Genomic DNA, 17,871 nt, shown 5'->3' on the forward strand with positions numbered 1-17,871 from the left:
GTACATTATTGTTTCATATTTACATTGATATGTTTCTGTGAAATTATACCTTAAAGTGGACACTTATGAGACTTGTGTTAGTTTAGAATGTTCTCAACTGTTGGATGGACTTAGGGAGTTTATCTTGCCAAAGTTGACACTAATGTGCTGCCAAAAAAGTTGGAACAACAGTTAGGGTTAGACCCAAAGCACATGTAGTGTGTGTTTGGTCGAAGCACTGAATTTGGACCATTTTCCAATTATGCCCTAGACTCTGGAGACTGATGGAAAAAACTGGAAAGTTACACATAACCCCTTGACTTGATTATGGTATTGCACTGGGTGTCGGATCGGGCTATCTTTGATATGCCAATAAGTGAGATCATTTGGGGATTTAAACTTGGGTATATTGGGGCAATCTGAGAATTCACTTAAGTGGGTGATCATAGTAATATGATCGGCCCCTTTGTCAGATAAAGTGAATGATTGAGACTGCACTCTTTAATGGAAACCTAAACTGTTGGCAGTGGATTTCAGCTATGTTTGAGATTTGGTTTTGAAAAATATATTTATAACATATATGTATATATATACATATATGTATGTATGTATATGTATGTATGTTTTAAGACGAGTGTTTGTAGAAAGGTTTTAATTCCCAGGACCCATCCGAGCAGAAAGTGTGACATTGCACCTTATAGTTAGGGGAGAGGTCTTTCCCTTTCGGACAGTGTTTGATCATTGAGGGTTGAGAGGTTAAGTGTAAGAGACCATTGAGGGCTGGTTACCTGATGGGCTATATCTTACTTAAGTCCATTATCCTTGGGGCTTCATAGGATGGCTAGACTCAATGATCATTTATTTGTAAATATTGGGGCCACTTTGAGCCCATAGTGATGAGCTTAGGGGTTCACTGCATTTGGCAGTGAATTCGACCAAGCCTTTTCACACAGGTTGGGCTGAACCTATGTGGGTTTATATGAGGTCATTATGGGGTCCCACTTCATACAAATCAAACCTAAATGAGTCAACAACACTCTTGGACTGTGAACCACTTATCTAATGGGCCTAAAGCCCATGATTAATATGATTAATCAAGATGTCACATAACTGCTTAAGTTGTCGTGTGGCGTAAGAGAATATGGATATGGAGCATCCATTCTCTTAAGAGGATAAGACCTATCTCTTGATAGAGTCTAGATCCAAATAAAGATTTGGATAAACTTCTTAATTTGATTATAAGTGGTGCTTCATAAAGGATAAAAGAAGAGATTGAACTGCTCTAGATAACTCTACATATTAGCTCTCTCTCTCTCTCTCTTCTCCTCTTGCCACCCAAGAAACCCTAGTTTGATCTTAGTATTTGGGATTGATCTTGATAAGTTCTTTCTTTCTATTTTTGCAAGAAAAATGTAGAGAAAAATCATACTCACCTCCCCAATTCGATCCAAGGTGTTGGATTGCAGTTTTGCTAAAAGCTGCGTTGTTGAACTAGCTTCACTTCAAGCTATGTCATCTTTAATGGAAGCTGATTTTGGGATTTGATTTGAGCGTGAACAACCTTGGGAGCTACATTTTGGAATCCGTATCAGGTATACATCTCTCTCTTATTTGGTTTAAAATCTGGTCTGGTTTCAGTACAATATCGATCCTAAAAAATGTAGTTGTTCTAAAATAGTGAATATAATTCCCATAAGGTTAAAGAAAAAATTTTGAAATTTCACCCAACCATCATGCATGGTTCGGCCATCCATTTGATGGATTATCACTTTCCTTTAATTGGTGTTATAGGTGGGGATATTTTAAATTTTGAATTGTTATAGGTTTGTAGTGGAATTTAGAATTCTGAGGTGGAGTGCAATATAGTTTTTACAATATTTTATTCTATTGTTAATAGACAATGAGTAGAGAGTACAACCTATACATCCATAAAAAAAACCTAATTTTATTGCTTTATAATTAAGTATTGTTTAATTATTAATCTCATACACACACTCTCTCAAATTATTATTATTATTATTATTATTATTATTATTATTATCATCATCATCATCATTTTTAAAGGTGAATCAAGAATTAATATGAGATATGAGAAAGAACAACTAATAGGTTTGACTGCTGATGGAGAGAATAATTATGCCTGTGGAATAGGGGTCAAGTCACTTCTCACTTTTAAGGCCTATTCGTTTCCTCTTAACTCTTATCTCTTAAGAGGAATATTTAACTTTAAGAGAAAATTGGTTGTTCGTTTCCTCTTACATTTTATCTCTTAAAGTGCAATCATGCAACTTTTTGTTTTTCAATGGTATTCTTAAAAATACAAACAAAAACTATCATATATGGGTCAAAATTGATATTTGATAGTTTTCAGAATTCAGAACAACATTTTTTGCATTCAGAATTCGAAAGAAAGAAAAGTTCACTAATACCAATATATTGAGAAATGAGAATTGAGACATGAGAATGGTTAAGCTAAGGTCACCTGCATTATTAACCTATACTAGATTTGGTTCGGTTTTATTTTGATTTGCAAATTTATAAACTACAATTGAACTATTCAGTCAGATAAATGCTTATTTCTAAACCAGCTTATTTGAGAACTGTTCAGTCGGTTCGAATTGAATCAATTTGATCGGTTTTTACACTAGTGTGAACAACCCTAGTCTTTTTTTTGACAAGTGAACAGCCCTAGTCAGAATTAGATATAATCCACAAGAAAGGTCAATATTCATACCTCTTTTAGTAGGAACTTTTCTCAAAAAGAAACAAAGTGGGATATGGCTGTGAGTAGCAGATTCCAATTCGTCATTCAGCCGGTTGCAAGTACCAATTCAGCCTAGGTGAAAGTGTAAAAATGTTACTAGACTCGAAGAGAAAATCCCTCCGAGTCCAACGCTACTTGTAATTTTCTGAGAAACGAAGGGCATTATGGAAAGTATGATGGTGAGTAGTTCATAGAAAAAGATTCTCTCTGCGTTCTTTGCCTACAGCCTACCAGAGTTTCGGATAGAACAAATGGAGTTAGCCGTTAAGATTTTCTCCATGGGTTTAAATCCTAAGGTAAGTCATGCTCTGAACTAAAAAACCAAGTATCCTGATTATGTGGTGATTACTCAGATAAGGATTCTAACGGCAACCTCTATGGGCACTCTTGTGGTTCTGAATTTGTTGCTTGAAGTTTTTCTTCTTTCTTCTATTTTACGGAGAAGTACGGATTTTCCCAATGCGGATTTTTTATTTCCACTGCAGAGCTATAAACATTCTCCCTCTATTTTATTATCTGACAAGAACTTACTTCCTTTCTCTTGGTTGTGTTCGTCTCGTCTGACTGGTTACTACCTGAAGTATTAATTTGTTTGTGTGATTTGTGGATTTCGTTACTTCATTTGGAGTGTAATTCTTTTCTTCTTTTAGGGGTGAATTCGAGCCGAGCCGAACCGAATAGGTAGCTATTCCAGTTCGGCTCGCTGAAACTGTGTTTAGGCTCGGGCTCGAGCTCGAGCTCTCGATTCGAACTACAAACTTGAACTCGAGTTCGAATGCAAGCCAATTTTTTTCTAAAAAATAAAAATTATACATATAATTTTTTTTTATTTTACATACAAAAAATTAAGAATTATAAAAATTATTTACTATTATACATGAAAAATAAAAATATTATATATAAAATATTATTATTTATATAAAAAATTACTTATTATATATATTTATATTCATGTGTATATAAATATTTATATGTATGTATGTATGTATGTAATAATAAATTTTTTATTTATTATTACTAGGCTCCCGAACTGAACTTCATTAGGCTCGAGCTTGGCTTGATTAGCAAACAAGCCTATATATCAAGCTCGAGCTAAATTGAGCTTCGAGCCGAGCTTGAATAATAGTTCATGAAAACTCGGCTCGTTGCCACCCCTAACCAAGGCCGTGGAATTTAGTTTATTTTTGACAATGCATTAAGAGTTAAGACTAGAAACAAAGAAAAAAAGTTGACATCCTTTTGTTTAATTGTTTCCCTAGCATGAACTTATATTGGATTTACAAACCTAGGAGGGAACTCTTGAGAAGGAAAAGTGATAATTTCAAATTGATAAGAATTTGATGAACTTCATTGCATTCTCAGAAAATTTTTCTATCAAGTTGAGGGCCTTGCAAGATGCATAACTCCATAATACTAGTGGTAGTGGGTTACTTGCATATGGAGAAGTTTTGAAAACTTATGTTCTTGGCTTTTAAAACTGCTCTAAACCACCCCATCAATTCATCCATTTAATTGAGAGGTTTTAATACGTTTTTGCAAAGGCTACAACATATCTTTGAGGACTCTTCCATGGCCTCCCACCTTATTTGGACATAATGACATATATGTTGGTTATAAGAGCTAAACCAAGATGGTACAGGGATTTCAATTACACTATCTAGGGCTTACATGGATGATAGTCACATCCCATTAGTCAGGCGTGCTCCCATGAATTTGTCTTCCTTCACGTAGGTCTTACCTGAGAATCTCTTTTGTGAAATATCTGATAGTTCCATCTGAAGAGAGTTTCATAAAGCTAACTTTGATGGTAACAGTTTTGCCAAATCAGGCCCCTTGTGGGTTGGGGGAGTTTTTAGGGATAAAGATGGGAATAAAGTAGCTTTGTTTTCAGGTCATGTTGGACCTGGAGATTCAACTAGAGCTGAACTTTTCGCTGTCCTACAAGGGAGGGGTTCAAAAGCAAAAGAGATGATCATAGAGTGGCTAGTTATTGAAGGGGACTCTCAAGTGGTGGCTGGTTGGCTGAAGGATGAAATGGAAGCAGTATGGACTCATAGAGATGTTATAAAGAAGATTAAATGGTTAACAAGGGATATGCCTGTAAGACTACATTGGGTTCCAAGGGGTGCAAATAGTTTGGCTGATTCGTTAGCCAACAAGGGATCAAAAGGGGACAGTTGTACTAGGCTGCTTTGTAATTAGTTGTTTTGTTGAGAGGCAAATATTTTTATGTCTCCTTGGGATCCTAATGTGTACACATATTCTGTTTATGTTAATGAGATTGTTACTTGTTACTTATCAAAAAATGATGTGACATTGTTACATTCAAGATTATCAATGGTCCACTTAATTTCATCAAGATAAGAAATAAAATTCATGGCACCAAAACAAAGCAGAACAGGACTCAGAAAATAAATTCTTTTTTCTTAAAGTAACCATATCATCATCATCATCATAATTATCACTAAAGTGTAGCATGAACCAGTGGATTGTCAAATTTGTGGGGAACTAGAGGCAGATGTACCAAATTCATTGTTTCATGTACATCTTTGTCTTCTTGCTTCCAGAGTGATACAGGAAAAAAAAAGAAGAAAAAAATAAACTAGTATCTAAGAATAACCTGCTTCCATATATTTCAAAATCTTCTCTTTTTTCTTTGTTTTTATCAGCAAAAAGATTTTATTAATAACAGAGAAATATTGAAATACAATAGATACAGGTTGCAGAAAGCATTAACCCAATCTGCAAACACTACAAAGAATTTACAGTTCTGCCCAGTACAAGGTAGATCTATTTGCCCCCTGTTTTGCTGCAGTCCTTTTGATCCAGCCAAACTGAGTGTTGAACTTCCTTGCAATTATATCAATTTCTCTGTATATAAATTTGAGCTTCCAAGGTGCTGATGTAATGTTTTTAGCCCAAGAAATGACCAGCAGTGAGTCTCCTTCTATTTCTAAGTCTGTTGTACCAATCTGCTCAGCCATCTTTAAGCCTTGAAGTAGAGCCAATGATTCAGCCTGTATTGAGTCATCAATACCTATTGGTCCTGAGAAGAGTGCCACAGCTTCACCTAGATGATTTCTAATAGCACCTCCCATACCTGCCCTTCCTAGGTTGCCAAAGGAGCTCCCATCAAAGTTTAGTTTTAATTTGTTCAGTGCAGGTGGCTTCCACTCCACTCTCACAACTTCTTTAGGAGCATCTGTGTGTGCTATTTCAGTCCAGCTTCTGAGAATCTCATTCGTGGAGAAGTTTTTGAATAGATCCATGGTCATCACCCAATGTGCAGTTCTGATTTTTATGGTTTCAATGACTTCCTCCTTTGATTTACTTTTTCCAGAGAAGATTCTTTGGTTTCTTTCCTCCCATATAGTCCGAACCACAGAAGCTCTTGCTGCCTTCCATAAGCACATTCCTCTTTTCTTCTATTGCCTCAGGAAGGAGGGGCTGAATAGACTTACCACATCCTGTGGGGGAGCCCATCTTTTTACTTTCTACTCAAAGAACACCAGAAACAATCGTAATTAAACCCAATACCTTTTGCATATCCTCAGTAAAGCCAAAGTCAAATATAAAATCTTTACTCTCCTTTATGTGGAAACCAGCAGGGTTCCATGTGTATCCTTTCAATCATTTTATAGCATCCATTGTAGGTTTTGGAACCTGGAAGTAATGCACTAAGGCATTATTTTTACCTCCAGATATCTTTCTTGACATCCTCATCTGCTGGGCAGAGAGCTTCATTATTCCTTTCTACATATTAGTCCTAGGAAAGACAGTTTCCTCCTGTTACTTTCAGGCCCATTAGCAAGAAAAAAGAAGAGCTCCAAGATGGTCCCAAGGCTTGGCAAGAAATGCCTCCTTGAGCACTGATTACCAAAGAGTTCCATTAGCAAGAAAAAAGAAGAGCTCCAAGATGGTCCCAAGGCTTGGCAAGAAATGCCTCCTTGAGCACTGATTACCAAAGAGTTCCTTTAGAGGTCCTGCAAAAGGGGGGGAAACATCTATTCTAGAAGCTTTTTTGTCTTCCCCAAGAAAAGATTCTGAAGGAGGCCATGGCCACAAGAGTGAATCTTGCTAAGGTTGACCACCTGGGATTGGCAAAAGGCAAAACAAAAAAAAGGCTCAACCAGGATAACTGAGGTTGTACCTCTGAATCATTTGATTCCATTCTTTTTAAAGATCAATTTATATATTCCTTCCCTTATATATCCATTATTTATTTGCTTTTTGCTGTTTGCTTGGGGGTGGGGGTGGGGGTGGAGGTTATGTGTTTTCAACCTTGTTCCCATTCTACTGTTACTTTTATAGTTCTTTGGAGGTAAATTTGATTTATGATATATTCTAGCACAGGTTCAACCTTTTATTTTTTGTTTCTTTCCAGTACCTACTATTTGATCTTTTTGTCCTTTTGCCCATTCCTAGGTTTACAACCTCTTCTTGTGTTGTCTCTTTTTATGTGTATTGCTATTTTTCTTTTCTGTGCATCACTGATTGGTATCATCCTTTAACCATCTATAGTTTTTGTTTGACTATGTTGATCTGTTATCCTTTTTTTTTTATAAGTAACTACAATTTTATTAGAGAGCCAATATTTACATCATTACGTTCAACCCAAGAAGAGGTGCGAGATTCACCTCTTTAGAAAAACATTAAAAAAAAAAAACTAACTAGAACTTAGCTCAATATCACTGATCCCTATTGTGAGCATCCAAATTATTGGGGCTCATTTCATGGCTGAAAATGAAAAGAGCTGCCACCCTTCAAAGTGATAAACATGGGAGTGATGGGCTTCCCATGTTCAAGAAGACAAAAAATAACTCTAATGTCAATATAGGCCAACCTAGATACACTTCAAGGGGGAGAGAGGGAAGGTGTGAGGCACCCCTATCCCGTATTTGATGTAGTACCATTCCCAAACACAAAATTAAATGTCTAATCTCGAGATTTGCCACATTTCAGCACCCAATTGTTGAAACCCTCTACATTGTGAAGGTGTAAATCCATTGGGAACTCGCTCCATAATTCCTTTCAGAAATCCTCCTTGAAGCAAACAGAAATCGAGATATCCTCTTATTCTCTTTTTTATTCAAAGAGGGCCTCCTACCAGCTATGCTCCTTTTGAAATTCCTAGGGAGAAGCAATGTGGTTGAGAGATCTCCTCTCAATCCTTTTTTTTTTTATTCCCCACCTAGGCCTTCTATTAGTGAGCACATTGGAGTATGCAGTTCCCAAATTGGACCTCACAAGAAACTTCAAAGCAATGGGAGACTTCATGAAAAAGAAACAAGCAAAGTGGAAGGGACTAACACAAGCAAAGTGATTGAGAGATCTCCTTTTTTTTTTTTTTCTGTGTGTGTGTGTGGGGGGGGGGGGGGGGATGGGATACAGCAGAATGATGGCTGAAAGAGGGGAAGAACGAACTCTAACAAGAAGCCAAACTCCTTTGTTCTTCCTAAACTAAACCCTCTTTCTCTTCTAGCTTTCTCCCTACATCTCCTTTTGTTCTCCTTTCTCTTTATCAGTTCTCTCAACCTACTCTCTTCTCTTTCTTTCTTTCCCTCCTTTCTCTCTATTTGAACCACTCCTCTTCTCTTCTCTTTGAAAACCCAAAGCCTTCCGTCTTGAATTTGGTCCTTGGAGAGGGAGGCTAAGGCTGGAAATTGCCCAAAGAGGTAAGGGCGAGCTAGGGCTTTCAAGAGGGAGCTCTTAATCCAAGGGTGGAGGTTTTAGGGGTGCCCATCTAAGGGCTAGGGTTTTCTAGGTGTTTTAGGGGTATTTTGCAATATTAAAAGATTAGGAGGGGTTGCAAACAAGGGGCTTTAGGGTATTTTGAGAGAAAAGGAAAAAAGGCAATGGGTAAGGGATGCCTAGGATTTAAGGAGGGCTTCAAGAGTGAGATCCAACGGCCCAAGTTTAAACCTATAAGAGTTAGGGTGTAACCTTGATGTTAGGATGGACCAATAGGATTCCTTGAAAGGGAATCCATAACCCTATGGGGGGAGGAAGGGTATTTTTATTTGAAAAATTCTAGGATGAAGGTCTAAGTGGGGCCATTTGTTTGTAGTTGTTAGTTGTGCTAGAGGCATTGTGTTAGGAAAAATGAGCGTCAAGCATCTGGGGGTACGAGATCAAGTCAATTGGAATCCTTCTTGATGGAAGGGTAAGATGGGGATTTGGGGGATAAAATTTGAAAAGCGAACTCTAGATGGTTTCAGAAAGGTGATGGGGTTTGGTTGGCCTAGATGCCCGACTAAAAGGGAGGTTTTGAGTTTGAAGGGCTATAGCCAATGAGGAGAGGTAAATTGAAAATTTTCTTCTTGTTGGAGGGGTGAAACGGGAAATTAGGAGTTGAAAACTGGTGACTGGGTGGTTAATGCTCTCTGGAAAATGATGGAAGGAGTAAAATGGGAGGTCTCAAGAGTCAGGCCCTGGGGAGGTTTCTGGTTTTCAAGGGTAGCACCCAATGAAAATGGCTGAAATAAAATATTCTTTAACAAAGGAGTAAAATGGGGTGTTTTAAGTTGACATTTGGTAGCAGGTAGTTAATAGTCTTAGGAAGGTGATGATAGGGCTGGTGATCTTGAAAATCAGACCATAGCAGAGGTTTCTGATTTGAAGGGTTGTGGGCAGTGAGGGCTGAATTGGAATCTTTTTTGTTTGAGGGATAAAATGGGAAATCTTGGTTTAAAACTTGGTGGGTGAGTAGTTGAGGGTAATGATAAAGTCATAGTCAGGTTTAGAGTCGGAGATCTTGGTTTCGAAGATTTCCGCTAATAAGGAGAGTTAAAACAGATTCTAGGCTTGATAGTGGATGAAACAGTGGAAGGGGAGAGATTCCAGGGGGAATCTGATGCTTTTTTTTTTTTTCGATCAGTGAATTGATGCTTATTGTAATTTTGACAGCACTTGCTGTCCCTCTTTTCCTATTTTTCTTTGTATATTTGTTCAAATAATCAATAAATTTGATCTTTGTAACTGGTCAAAAAAAAAAAAGAAAAAGAAAAAGAAAAAAGGATATTTTTTTTCTTCCAAAATCTACAAGAGATGGCCTTTCCCAGAATCCATGTGTTCATTTCATCTTTTCCACCATGGAAACATGATTTTAATCAATCATATTATCTCTTGTTATTTCATTTATTTCCTGGTTCTTTAGTGATGCTTTTTGAGTTTTGTTTTGTTTTTGTTTTTGTTTTTTTTTTTTTTTTTTGTGTGTGTGTGTGTATTTTTGATCAGTAAACATGTACTTTATTTAAGGTTATTGTTGAAGCAGTTTACAATTTGTTGTTGGGAATGTTATTCCCATTTAAGTACACTTACCTGTCCCAGATTACAGTGTAGCCCAAAATAATTGCTGCCTCAGTGCCCCTTGTTTGGCAAGAGAATCAGCTAGCCCGTTTGCACTCCTTCTGACCCATTTTAATTCAGCCTCAACCACTTTTGAGTCCCCTTCTACCTCAATATGCCTAAATTCCACCTCAATGATCACTTTTGTTTTGTGTGTGTATTTACATTCTTTCTTTCTTATTTGTTTTTTTTCTTTTACATTAAATGGTTCTCTGAGGTGTATGGTAATAGTTAGTTTGGTTTATGAAATGATGCTTCTAGAATTTCTTAGAATTTAGGCCATGTCCTTGAACCTTCTTTTTTTGGTAATTGTCCTTGAACCTATTTATGGTCCTTCTATCTTTACCAACAAGAGATATTTTTGTATCATTCATATATTTCCATCACGACTATAAAAATGTATTTTTTTATGCATCCTTTAAAATCACCAATAATAGAATCTTCAAGTGAATTGCTTCTATAAGATGAGTAATAAAGCTATCATGATTTTGGTGCAGACAATAGGTTACAAGAAAACAGTTGATATCTGCATTCCAGAAATTTCCTCCCAAAGCACATATTGCTCCCTTTGGATGAGAACTAGTAAACGAGAATCTTTTGCAAGGTGAAAGTCACTAAGCTTTGTTGGGCATATTAACAGATGAAAACAAAATGTAGTTCTGATCAATCCAGAAGTTCAAATTTGACTTGGTTTTGCTTAGCACTAAGTTGATGTCCTAAAAGCTTTGAGGGGATTGTTCATTGATTCTTCTATTTTATATCAAATGCATCAATTGTCACCAAGTAGAGTAGAGTGGAATCCTAGTACCAAATTAAAGGTAGTCTGGGAAGGACCTTGCTTTTGAGTTTGCTCATTTACTTGAAAGAGGGTTATCTAGATTTTCATGTTGGTAACAAAGCTTTATTTCTTTTTCCTTTTTTTTTTTTTCTAGTTACTAAATACTGATTGCATTTCCCCTTTTGATGTTTATTTTGCCAATCAATATGCTGGTACTAGATGTCTTCTAGCAAAGTTTCCCTCCATGAACATGACTATAAGCTTTTATGAATGATTTTGTAAATCAAGCTTTTAGTACTCAAAAGTAATTCAATTTATGAGACTTTTGTGTTGAATCTTAGTTGATCATTCAATTTAGGCATCTAGTGTAATCACACTAGAATTGTTTATTTGGTATATTATGAACCCTCTGATAAATTGAAGTTAACTAGTAAATAGTAATAGACTAATTATCTTATGTAAACTCAAGTATCTGGTTACATACTTGTACTTTTGCAGGTGTAAAGTTACTTTCTTACTTTCAGTTGACTTGGTTCTTAATTGAGTATGATGAACTTCTTATGTTTCCTAGTATTGATTTGGATTTTATCATATGCGTTTTGAAATTCATGATATGCCTAATGTGATATCAGATATTTACTTCCATTTTACAGGACAAGTCACAGATCTTTTCCCACTGCTTGTGTTGTATCTCCAGGTATAAGCACTTGAATTTTCACTCCTCCAATCAGCTTTAGAATAATTAAAGAGGTGCTACTACTGTCTTCTTATCTTTCTCTTTCCTTCTTAATTTGGATTTAGAAGATGCTTGCATTTCTACTTCTCTGTTTGATGATTTTTCAATCTCTGCTACTAATACCAATGCTAGAGAGATTAAGGTAAGAAGGGATTTCCATTTCTTGGTCCTTATTTCAAATTAAATACCTGTAGTTTATTGAATGCAAAAGATATTAGGATAATATTGAATTCCAATCTAGAAAGAACAAGAAAGATGTAATAAATTCTAAACCTAAAGTGACATGTCAACCAGATGAGAATAGATGTATCTGGAGCCAAAACACAAGCTATTTTTGATGATGTTTTCTCCAAGATGGTTGCTGCTGCACAGCCTATTCCAGGATTCCGGAGAGTCAAAGGAGGTAAAATTTTCAAATCTAATAGATAATTTCTAATATAATTTCTTGTTTCCCACAAAATGACGGACTATCAGTTATGATATTGGGGTAGCTAAAAGTTTCATGGGTTGGGGAAGGTAGATTGGAGAACTTGCCCCACCCTGCCCCCATTGGGACTGTTCATTGTATCCTTTACTGGGTTAGGGGTGGTCTTGGGTTATGGGGTTTCAACCAAGAGTGGGTTCATGACATATTCCATTCCTAGATTTTCATGCCATATATTTCATGTGTTACTGTCTTTTTTCCCTATTTTATTTATTCTCTCTAAGAATACTTTCCTCTCTCTTATATTGCCCTACTCTGTACTCTGACCTGGCCCACCTATTCATGGGTTGGGCGAGTTTGGATAAGATTCAGGTTAAGCTCAATGTGTACCAAATTCATGCTGTAGGCATCCTTGCTTACTGGTTTCTTCTAGGGCTATCAATGATCTGATAGAGTGGACCTTTGCGTAGTGAAATGTGGGCATATCATGATACAGTTGGGCTTCACTGCCTAAGCAGATAACCTGGGCTGCATTGGGCTGCATTCATCATTTATCTAAACTCTCTCCTTATCTTTTCTGTTTCTAGAATTTGTTTCTTTGCTGTTGGTAGTTTAACTCCTTTGTTTTTGATAATGATCAATTTTCCATCTATGGAGGCTTCTTAAAATTGTTCACTTAATTCCTTGTATTTGACTATGATGGTTCAACATGAATAAAGGCCATTTCCCAGTGATGCAACATGAATACTAATATATTTTTTTCTTCTTGATTACTTCTAATTTTGTTATGGCGAACAACTTGTGCTCTATCAGGAAAAACTCCCGATGTAAGTTTTCCCTTCCATATCATTTATTTCTATCATGTTATGCATGTTGACTGGGTCTTTTTTTATTCTTTTCCTTTTATTTTTCTAGTGAAAATGTTGGTTGGATGTGAACCATTGCTTGAGATAAAGTTGTATGAGCCCATTTTATACATCAAACATGTTATATTCATTTTTTCTGGCTGAAAAGCATGTACATATGAAATACATGATCTTTGCTTTAGACATGCTCTCTTGACCAATTCTAAGATACCTGAAAAGCAGATTTTTATGTTGTGTTTATTGTTGATCTCAAACATCTGATTTGGTTGCAAATTCCCTAGGTAGTAGAGAGTATTCTTTCTAGAAGTCAATATTTAGTTAAGTCAAGCTTGTATTAGCTATAAAATTAGAAGGTTGCTCCTTTTTCTTCTTTAAATATTTGACACCATTTCATATTAGAATTCAGAAACAGGCAGACATTTCAGAGAAAAACTTGACTTAGCATGTATGTTGCTTTCACTGTGTTCTATATGACATTGATATAATTCGATGTAATTATCTTTTTTTATTAATATATGTAATTAGCTCATTGTAAACATATTCTTTTCATATTGCTCATTTACATGAATAAGACGTGTTTCATTTATATCTCACAGATGTATGAAATAAACTTTACAGATGTTTGTAATTTAGACTTCCCAAGGTTGCAGACAACCTCTTGTTGCTGGAAGTGTTCTCGTTACATGTATGAAATAGTGTGAACAAGCACATGTATCACTAATGTTGCTACAGAGCAAAGCTGTCCATATGATAGGAAGAAATATAAATATTTGATTAGCATCTTACTCAGCTTTATAGAGTATCTCTATAGAAATATGTCCATTCCTAGTATCTTCTGACCAAAGCATTTCCAGCAGTATCAAAAGTGTGGATGTGGAATATGAAAATTTTAATGGAGTTCTTGATTACATCCATTCTGTAAATGTTTGCTAATTATTTCTCTTCATCATGTTCCGCAGATTCCTAAAGACATACTCTTGCATGTCCTTGGACCATCAAAAGTTTACATGCAAGTAATTAAAAAGATAATAAACTCTGCTATTTCTGATTATGTAGAAAAGGTTAGTGGCATTGGAGTTCATACTGATTTTATAGTTTTCAGTCCCTTTAGCATAGAATGCTTCTGAATTCTGATTAACAAATTGCAATTTTATTGACCACTAAAAACATATGCACGTTTTTACATTCACTAGGTTGTATAGTATCGGAATTTGTTTTTTCCCCTCATTATAAAATGTATGGTTACCTCCAAGAAAAAACTAAATTTTGTTCAAATGTATACAGGAAGGCTTGAAAGTCAGTAAGGATCTAAGAGTTGATCAGAGTTTTGAAGAGCTTGAAGCATCATTTGAACCTGGCAAAGAATTTGGCTTTGATGCAACAATTCAGCTCCAGAAGCAAAATTAGCAGTGTTAACTTTTTACGGTTTGTTACATACGTAGATTACATAACACTATTTAATAATCATTAGTTAACGGAAAATATTGATAATAAAAGAAAATTGATTTTTTGAGGTAAATTTACAGGTGCAATTTTTTTTTTTTTTGAATTTACAAGAACTGACGAGCCCAGATCTCCTACTAGCAAACATTATGCGCACATGGCATACAGCCGCACATTGGGAATATCTCCATACATGTATGTTAAATTCATGGTGTTGTCATTGGTTACACCATAATCTTTCCACACTGTCTTGTAGGGCTAGAATAGAAGATATTGAGTTGCAGAAAATGAATGTTGAATCTGAGTGATAACTATTCTCAGTCTCTCACTATGGTTTAATCAAGTAAAGTAATGGAGAAATGGGCCTTTCCATATGGTCTTTTCCCAACATTCAACAGTTACATGGGATCCATGGATGTGAATGTAAGAGCCACCTCCAACCCACCAAAAGAAGTAGATAAAATATTCATTTTCATACCTTTGATGTAGTTTTTAACTACCCTCAACCATATTGCAGCAAAAAAAAAAAAAGGTACCCTCAACCATAATAAAGATGGTTCCTTTTTGGTTGATTAATACAAATTGGTGAGAAGTATGTATTGTCACGTGAGATACAAGAGTCACTTCAACTAGAATGATTAGACTTCACCCCCCCTTCAAACTATAGGTGTAATGTGGTTAGGGGTGATCATGGGTCGGGCTTTGCACTTATGATAAGGTCTATAGCTTAAGCTTGGGCCAGGCTGGGCCGGGCCTGATTCCGGGCCAATGTCATTCATATATAAAACATTACATATCTATATATTAAATGACATAACATGCATATAAACTTATTTTATATATATTATATAATATAAAATATTACATATAATATAAATTATACATGTCATTATATAATATTTATATATAAAATATATAATATAATGTAAATTAACATGTATACATATGTATACATTATATACAAAATGTGTAAGTTTAAATATATGCGGGCTCAGATGGGCTTGGGACAATCTTGAAGTAGTAAGCCCAAACCGGGCCCTAAAATTTGCAGGTCTGATGTGGGTCTGGGCCCAGGCTGAAATGATCACCCCCAAATGTTGTCCATGATGGGCCTACATGGCATATTTTTGTCATGATGTTTGCTTCTATCATACCATGCCAATATGATACAACAAAGCGGGGAGGGTAACCCGACATGATTTTTTTTTTTATGAAGGAAAAAAAAAGAATAAAAATTTGAAGAAAAAACTTAACAAAATGGACAACAAATTTGAAAAAAAAACAACTTACAATTTATTCCATATGAATTTTTATGTATACAATTATTCATATATGAAATAATAAAACAAAATAAAAAAATACAATGGAATTGGAATGAAAAAAAAATTAAAAAAAATTACAATAAAATTCACACAAAATCATTGTAATTTGGAAATAAAATTAAAATTCAATGTTTATAATAATATTAAAAATTTTGTACACTTATTGGCTCTTTAAGTCTCATCTCATTCACTTGAATTTTCCAGTGTTTCGTCCGATGAAGTGTCATGCCGTCATCGATCTTGTAGTCTATCATTTGCATTTAGTGAATCTTTGAAAGGTATGCATGTTTCAAAATTCCATCTGTCATACGACTTCTCTTGTCATCAGATACCCTATTACCAACATTAAAGCAACACTTTAATGTGACTATGGTCATTGGAGGGATTAATAGATCATGTGTCATGATAGTAACACAAGATGAGAGGAAATTTGTAAAATAACTTTGTAAATAAAACTGAAATTAATTAAATGAACATGAAAAAGAAGAGCAAGCAACTTGTCATTTAGATGGTAACACAACTTGTTGTTGCTTGCTTCTATTTATTCACAACTACCACTGCTACCAAATGGTGGCATGCCATGTCATTTAGATAATGAGTTGTTGCATACGTTTGTGACAATATGTTGCGTTGTTGTGCTCCATTGCTTTGTCAACATGTCATTGCAGGCAGGGACTACTTCAATGATGCACTAAATCGCCTGGACACTAGTGCCTAAGGCTCAGTTTGGAAGGAGTATAAATACAAATTTGTAGAGTACAAAACATTACATTTTATATTTGTAATGTAAACATTTGTATTTGTACTCCTTCCAAACTGAGCCTAAGGTAAGCTCGATTTTTGCAACGTGACAATGATTCAGTGTGTCATGTTGCAACTGTAATTGTGCATTGTGGTTTGGGTGCTAAGTGAGATCTTTAGGCTGTTAACTGTCTAGATGTTGGTGCGTTGTGGGCACTTATTTGAGTATCTACAACATAGTGTCCGTGGGACTTGAATCCATGGATATACACCTTGCATTTATTAAAATGAAGATTGAGAGAGTTTTTTTCATGGGTTCAAAATAAGTACTTGGGAGCTTCTTGATCTTCAAAGAAAGCAATGTAAATGATACGAAACCGATGCATGAGAATAAATAACTTGGGATTGGCCAAAACAACCTTCTTGGAAATAGGGGAGACTGATACAAACTTATGAGAGACTGTAGGGAAACTTCTCAATTTTGAAAAGCAGGGGAGAGTATACATGCTATACGAACTAAGGGGAGACTATAGGGGATAGTATACACACTCTTCTCAATCTTTCTTTGGCCATAGATGTAATGGGAATGGGAAGGAATGTGAAGGATGGGAGTTTTGGATAGTTTCCTACTACATCATGACTTAGAGTTGTGATTGATCATGAATGTGCTTGAGTGATTGAGGTGGGGTTGGGAAAGGGAGAGGGGCCTTGCTAAGGTGGCAATCGGAAAAGGGAAAAGGGTCTACTGAAGTGGCAAATTAGGAAACTTATGAAAGAAATAAGGGAGAGACATTAGATACATAGGGTTTGAGGAAGGGAATAAAGGAGAGACCATATGAAGTGGCTACTTTTGTTATGTATATATATGGGATGTTTGGTATGGCTTCTGTTTACTAAATAAACGTCTATGCTTGAATTGTCTTCAAAATTGAGAAAAAGTGGTTGATAAACATTTGGCAGTTATGTGCCATTAGGCACCACATAAGCAGAATAGTAAATAAATACCTCTGTGTTGGGAGAAACATTAAAATTAACCTTTCCTCAATGGTTGGCTTGCACATAAACCGATACAAATGTTTGCCAGATAAATTAGCCTACCAAATAATAATTTGGGACAAACACCTACATGATAAACTTGCACTGTTTATCTAATAAATAAAAGTCATACCAAACACCATCATAGTAAGATGATTTTCTAATATATTTTAGTTGCATAACAAGTTATTTTACCAAACAAATTTTGTGCACGCCAACATAGAAAAACAAATTTTCTGAACTATACTAGCTTCATTTACTATGATTGTTACTTTTGTCAATTAACCAATCTATTATTGAATAAGTTATTTACCAATCATTGCTTATACAACTATTAATTTTGCATTTTTGGCAAGCTCTTCAACAAACCCGAAGCCTTGCCAAATGGGGCCATATGTTTTTAGCCTTAGCTAGGGGTGGCAACGAGTCGAGCTTT

The 17,871-nt window shown here is 35.6% G+C and overlaps 1 protein-coding gene across 4 annotated transcripts; it reads left to right on the forward strand.

The window, feature by feature from the left end:
- The first annotated feature begins 2,753 nt into the window (after positions 1 to 2,753).
- Positions 2,754 to 14,413, forward strand: LOC148873321 (uncharacterized). Of its 4 annotated transcripts, none has more exons than XM_088950310.1 (8): positions 2,754 to 3,039; positions 10,588 to 10,694; positions 11,501 to 11,565; positions 11,670 to 11,746; positions 11,899 to 12,007; positions 12,842 to 12,855; positions 13,854 to 13,955; positions 14,179 to 14,413. In XM_088950310.1, the coding sequence occupies exons 1-8, from the start codon at positions 2,995 to 2,997 to the stop codon at positions 14,299 to 14,301; spliced, it is 642 nt and encodes a 213-aa protein (XP_088806436.1). In that variant the 5' UTR covers positions 2,754 to 2,994; the 3' UTR covers positions 14,302 to 14,413. The 4 variants fall into 4 exon arrangements, with proteins under 4 accessions (XP_088806436.1, XP_088806445.1, XP_088806455.1 ...); XM_088950319.1 differs by having other exon boundaries at positions 11,673 to 11,746; XM_088950329.1 differs by having other exon boundaries at positions 11,522 to 11,565.
- Positions 14,414 to 17,871: the final 3,458 nt, after the last annotated feature.

The sequence above is a fragment of the Nelumbo lutea genome, chromosome 1 (genome assembly GCF_056320005.1).
Source record: "Nelumbo lutea isolate HS-2025 chromosome 1, American lotus-T2T, whole genome shotgun sequence".
Lineage (NCBI taxonomy): Eukaryota > Viridiplantae > Streptophyta > Magnoliopsida > Proteales > Nelumbonaceae > Nelumbo > Nelumbo lutea.

What these genes read in the sequence shown, in the direction of transcription:
- LOC148873321 (XM_088950310.1), top strand. Translation starts at nt 2,995, where the DNA reads ATGGAGTTAGCCGTTAAGATTTTCTCCATGGGTTTAAATCCTAAG. An exon ending in TGCTTGTGTTGTATCTCCAG is followed by an intron (nt 11,566 to 11,669) that starts GTATAAGCACTT and finishes ATTTGGATTTAG; the next exon opens with AAGATGCTTGCATTTCTACT. An exon ending in TTTCTGATTATGTAGAAAAG is followed by an intron (nt 13,956 to 14,178) that starts GTTAGTGGCATT and finishes AAATGTATACAG; the next exon opens with GAAGGCTTGAAAGTCAGTAA.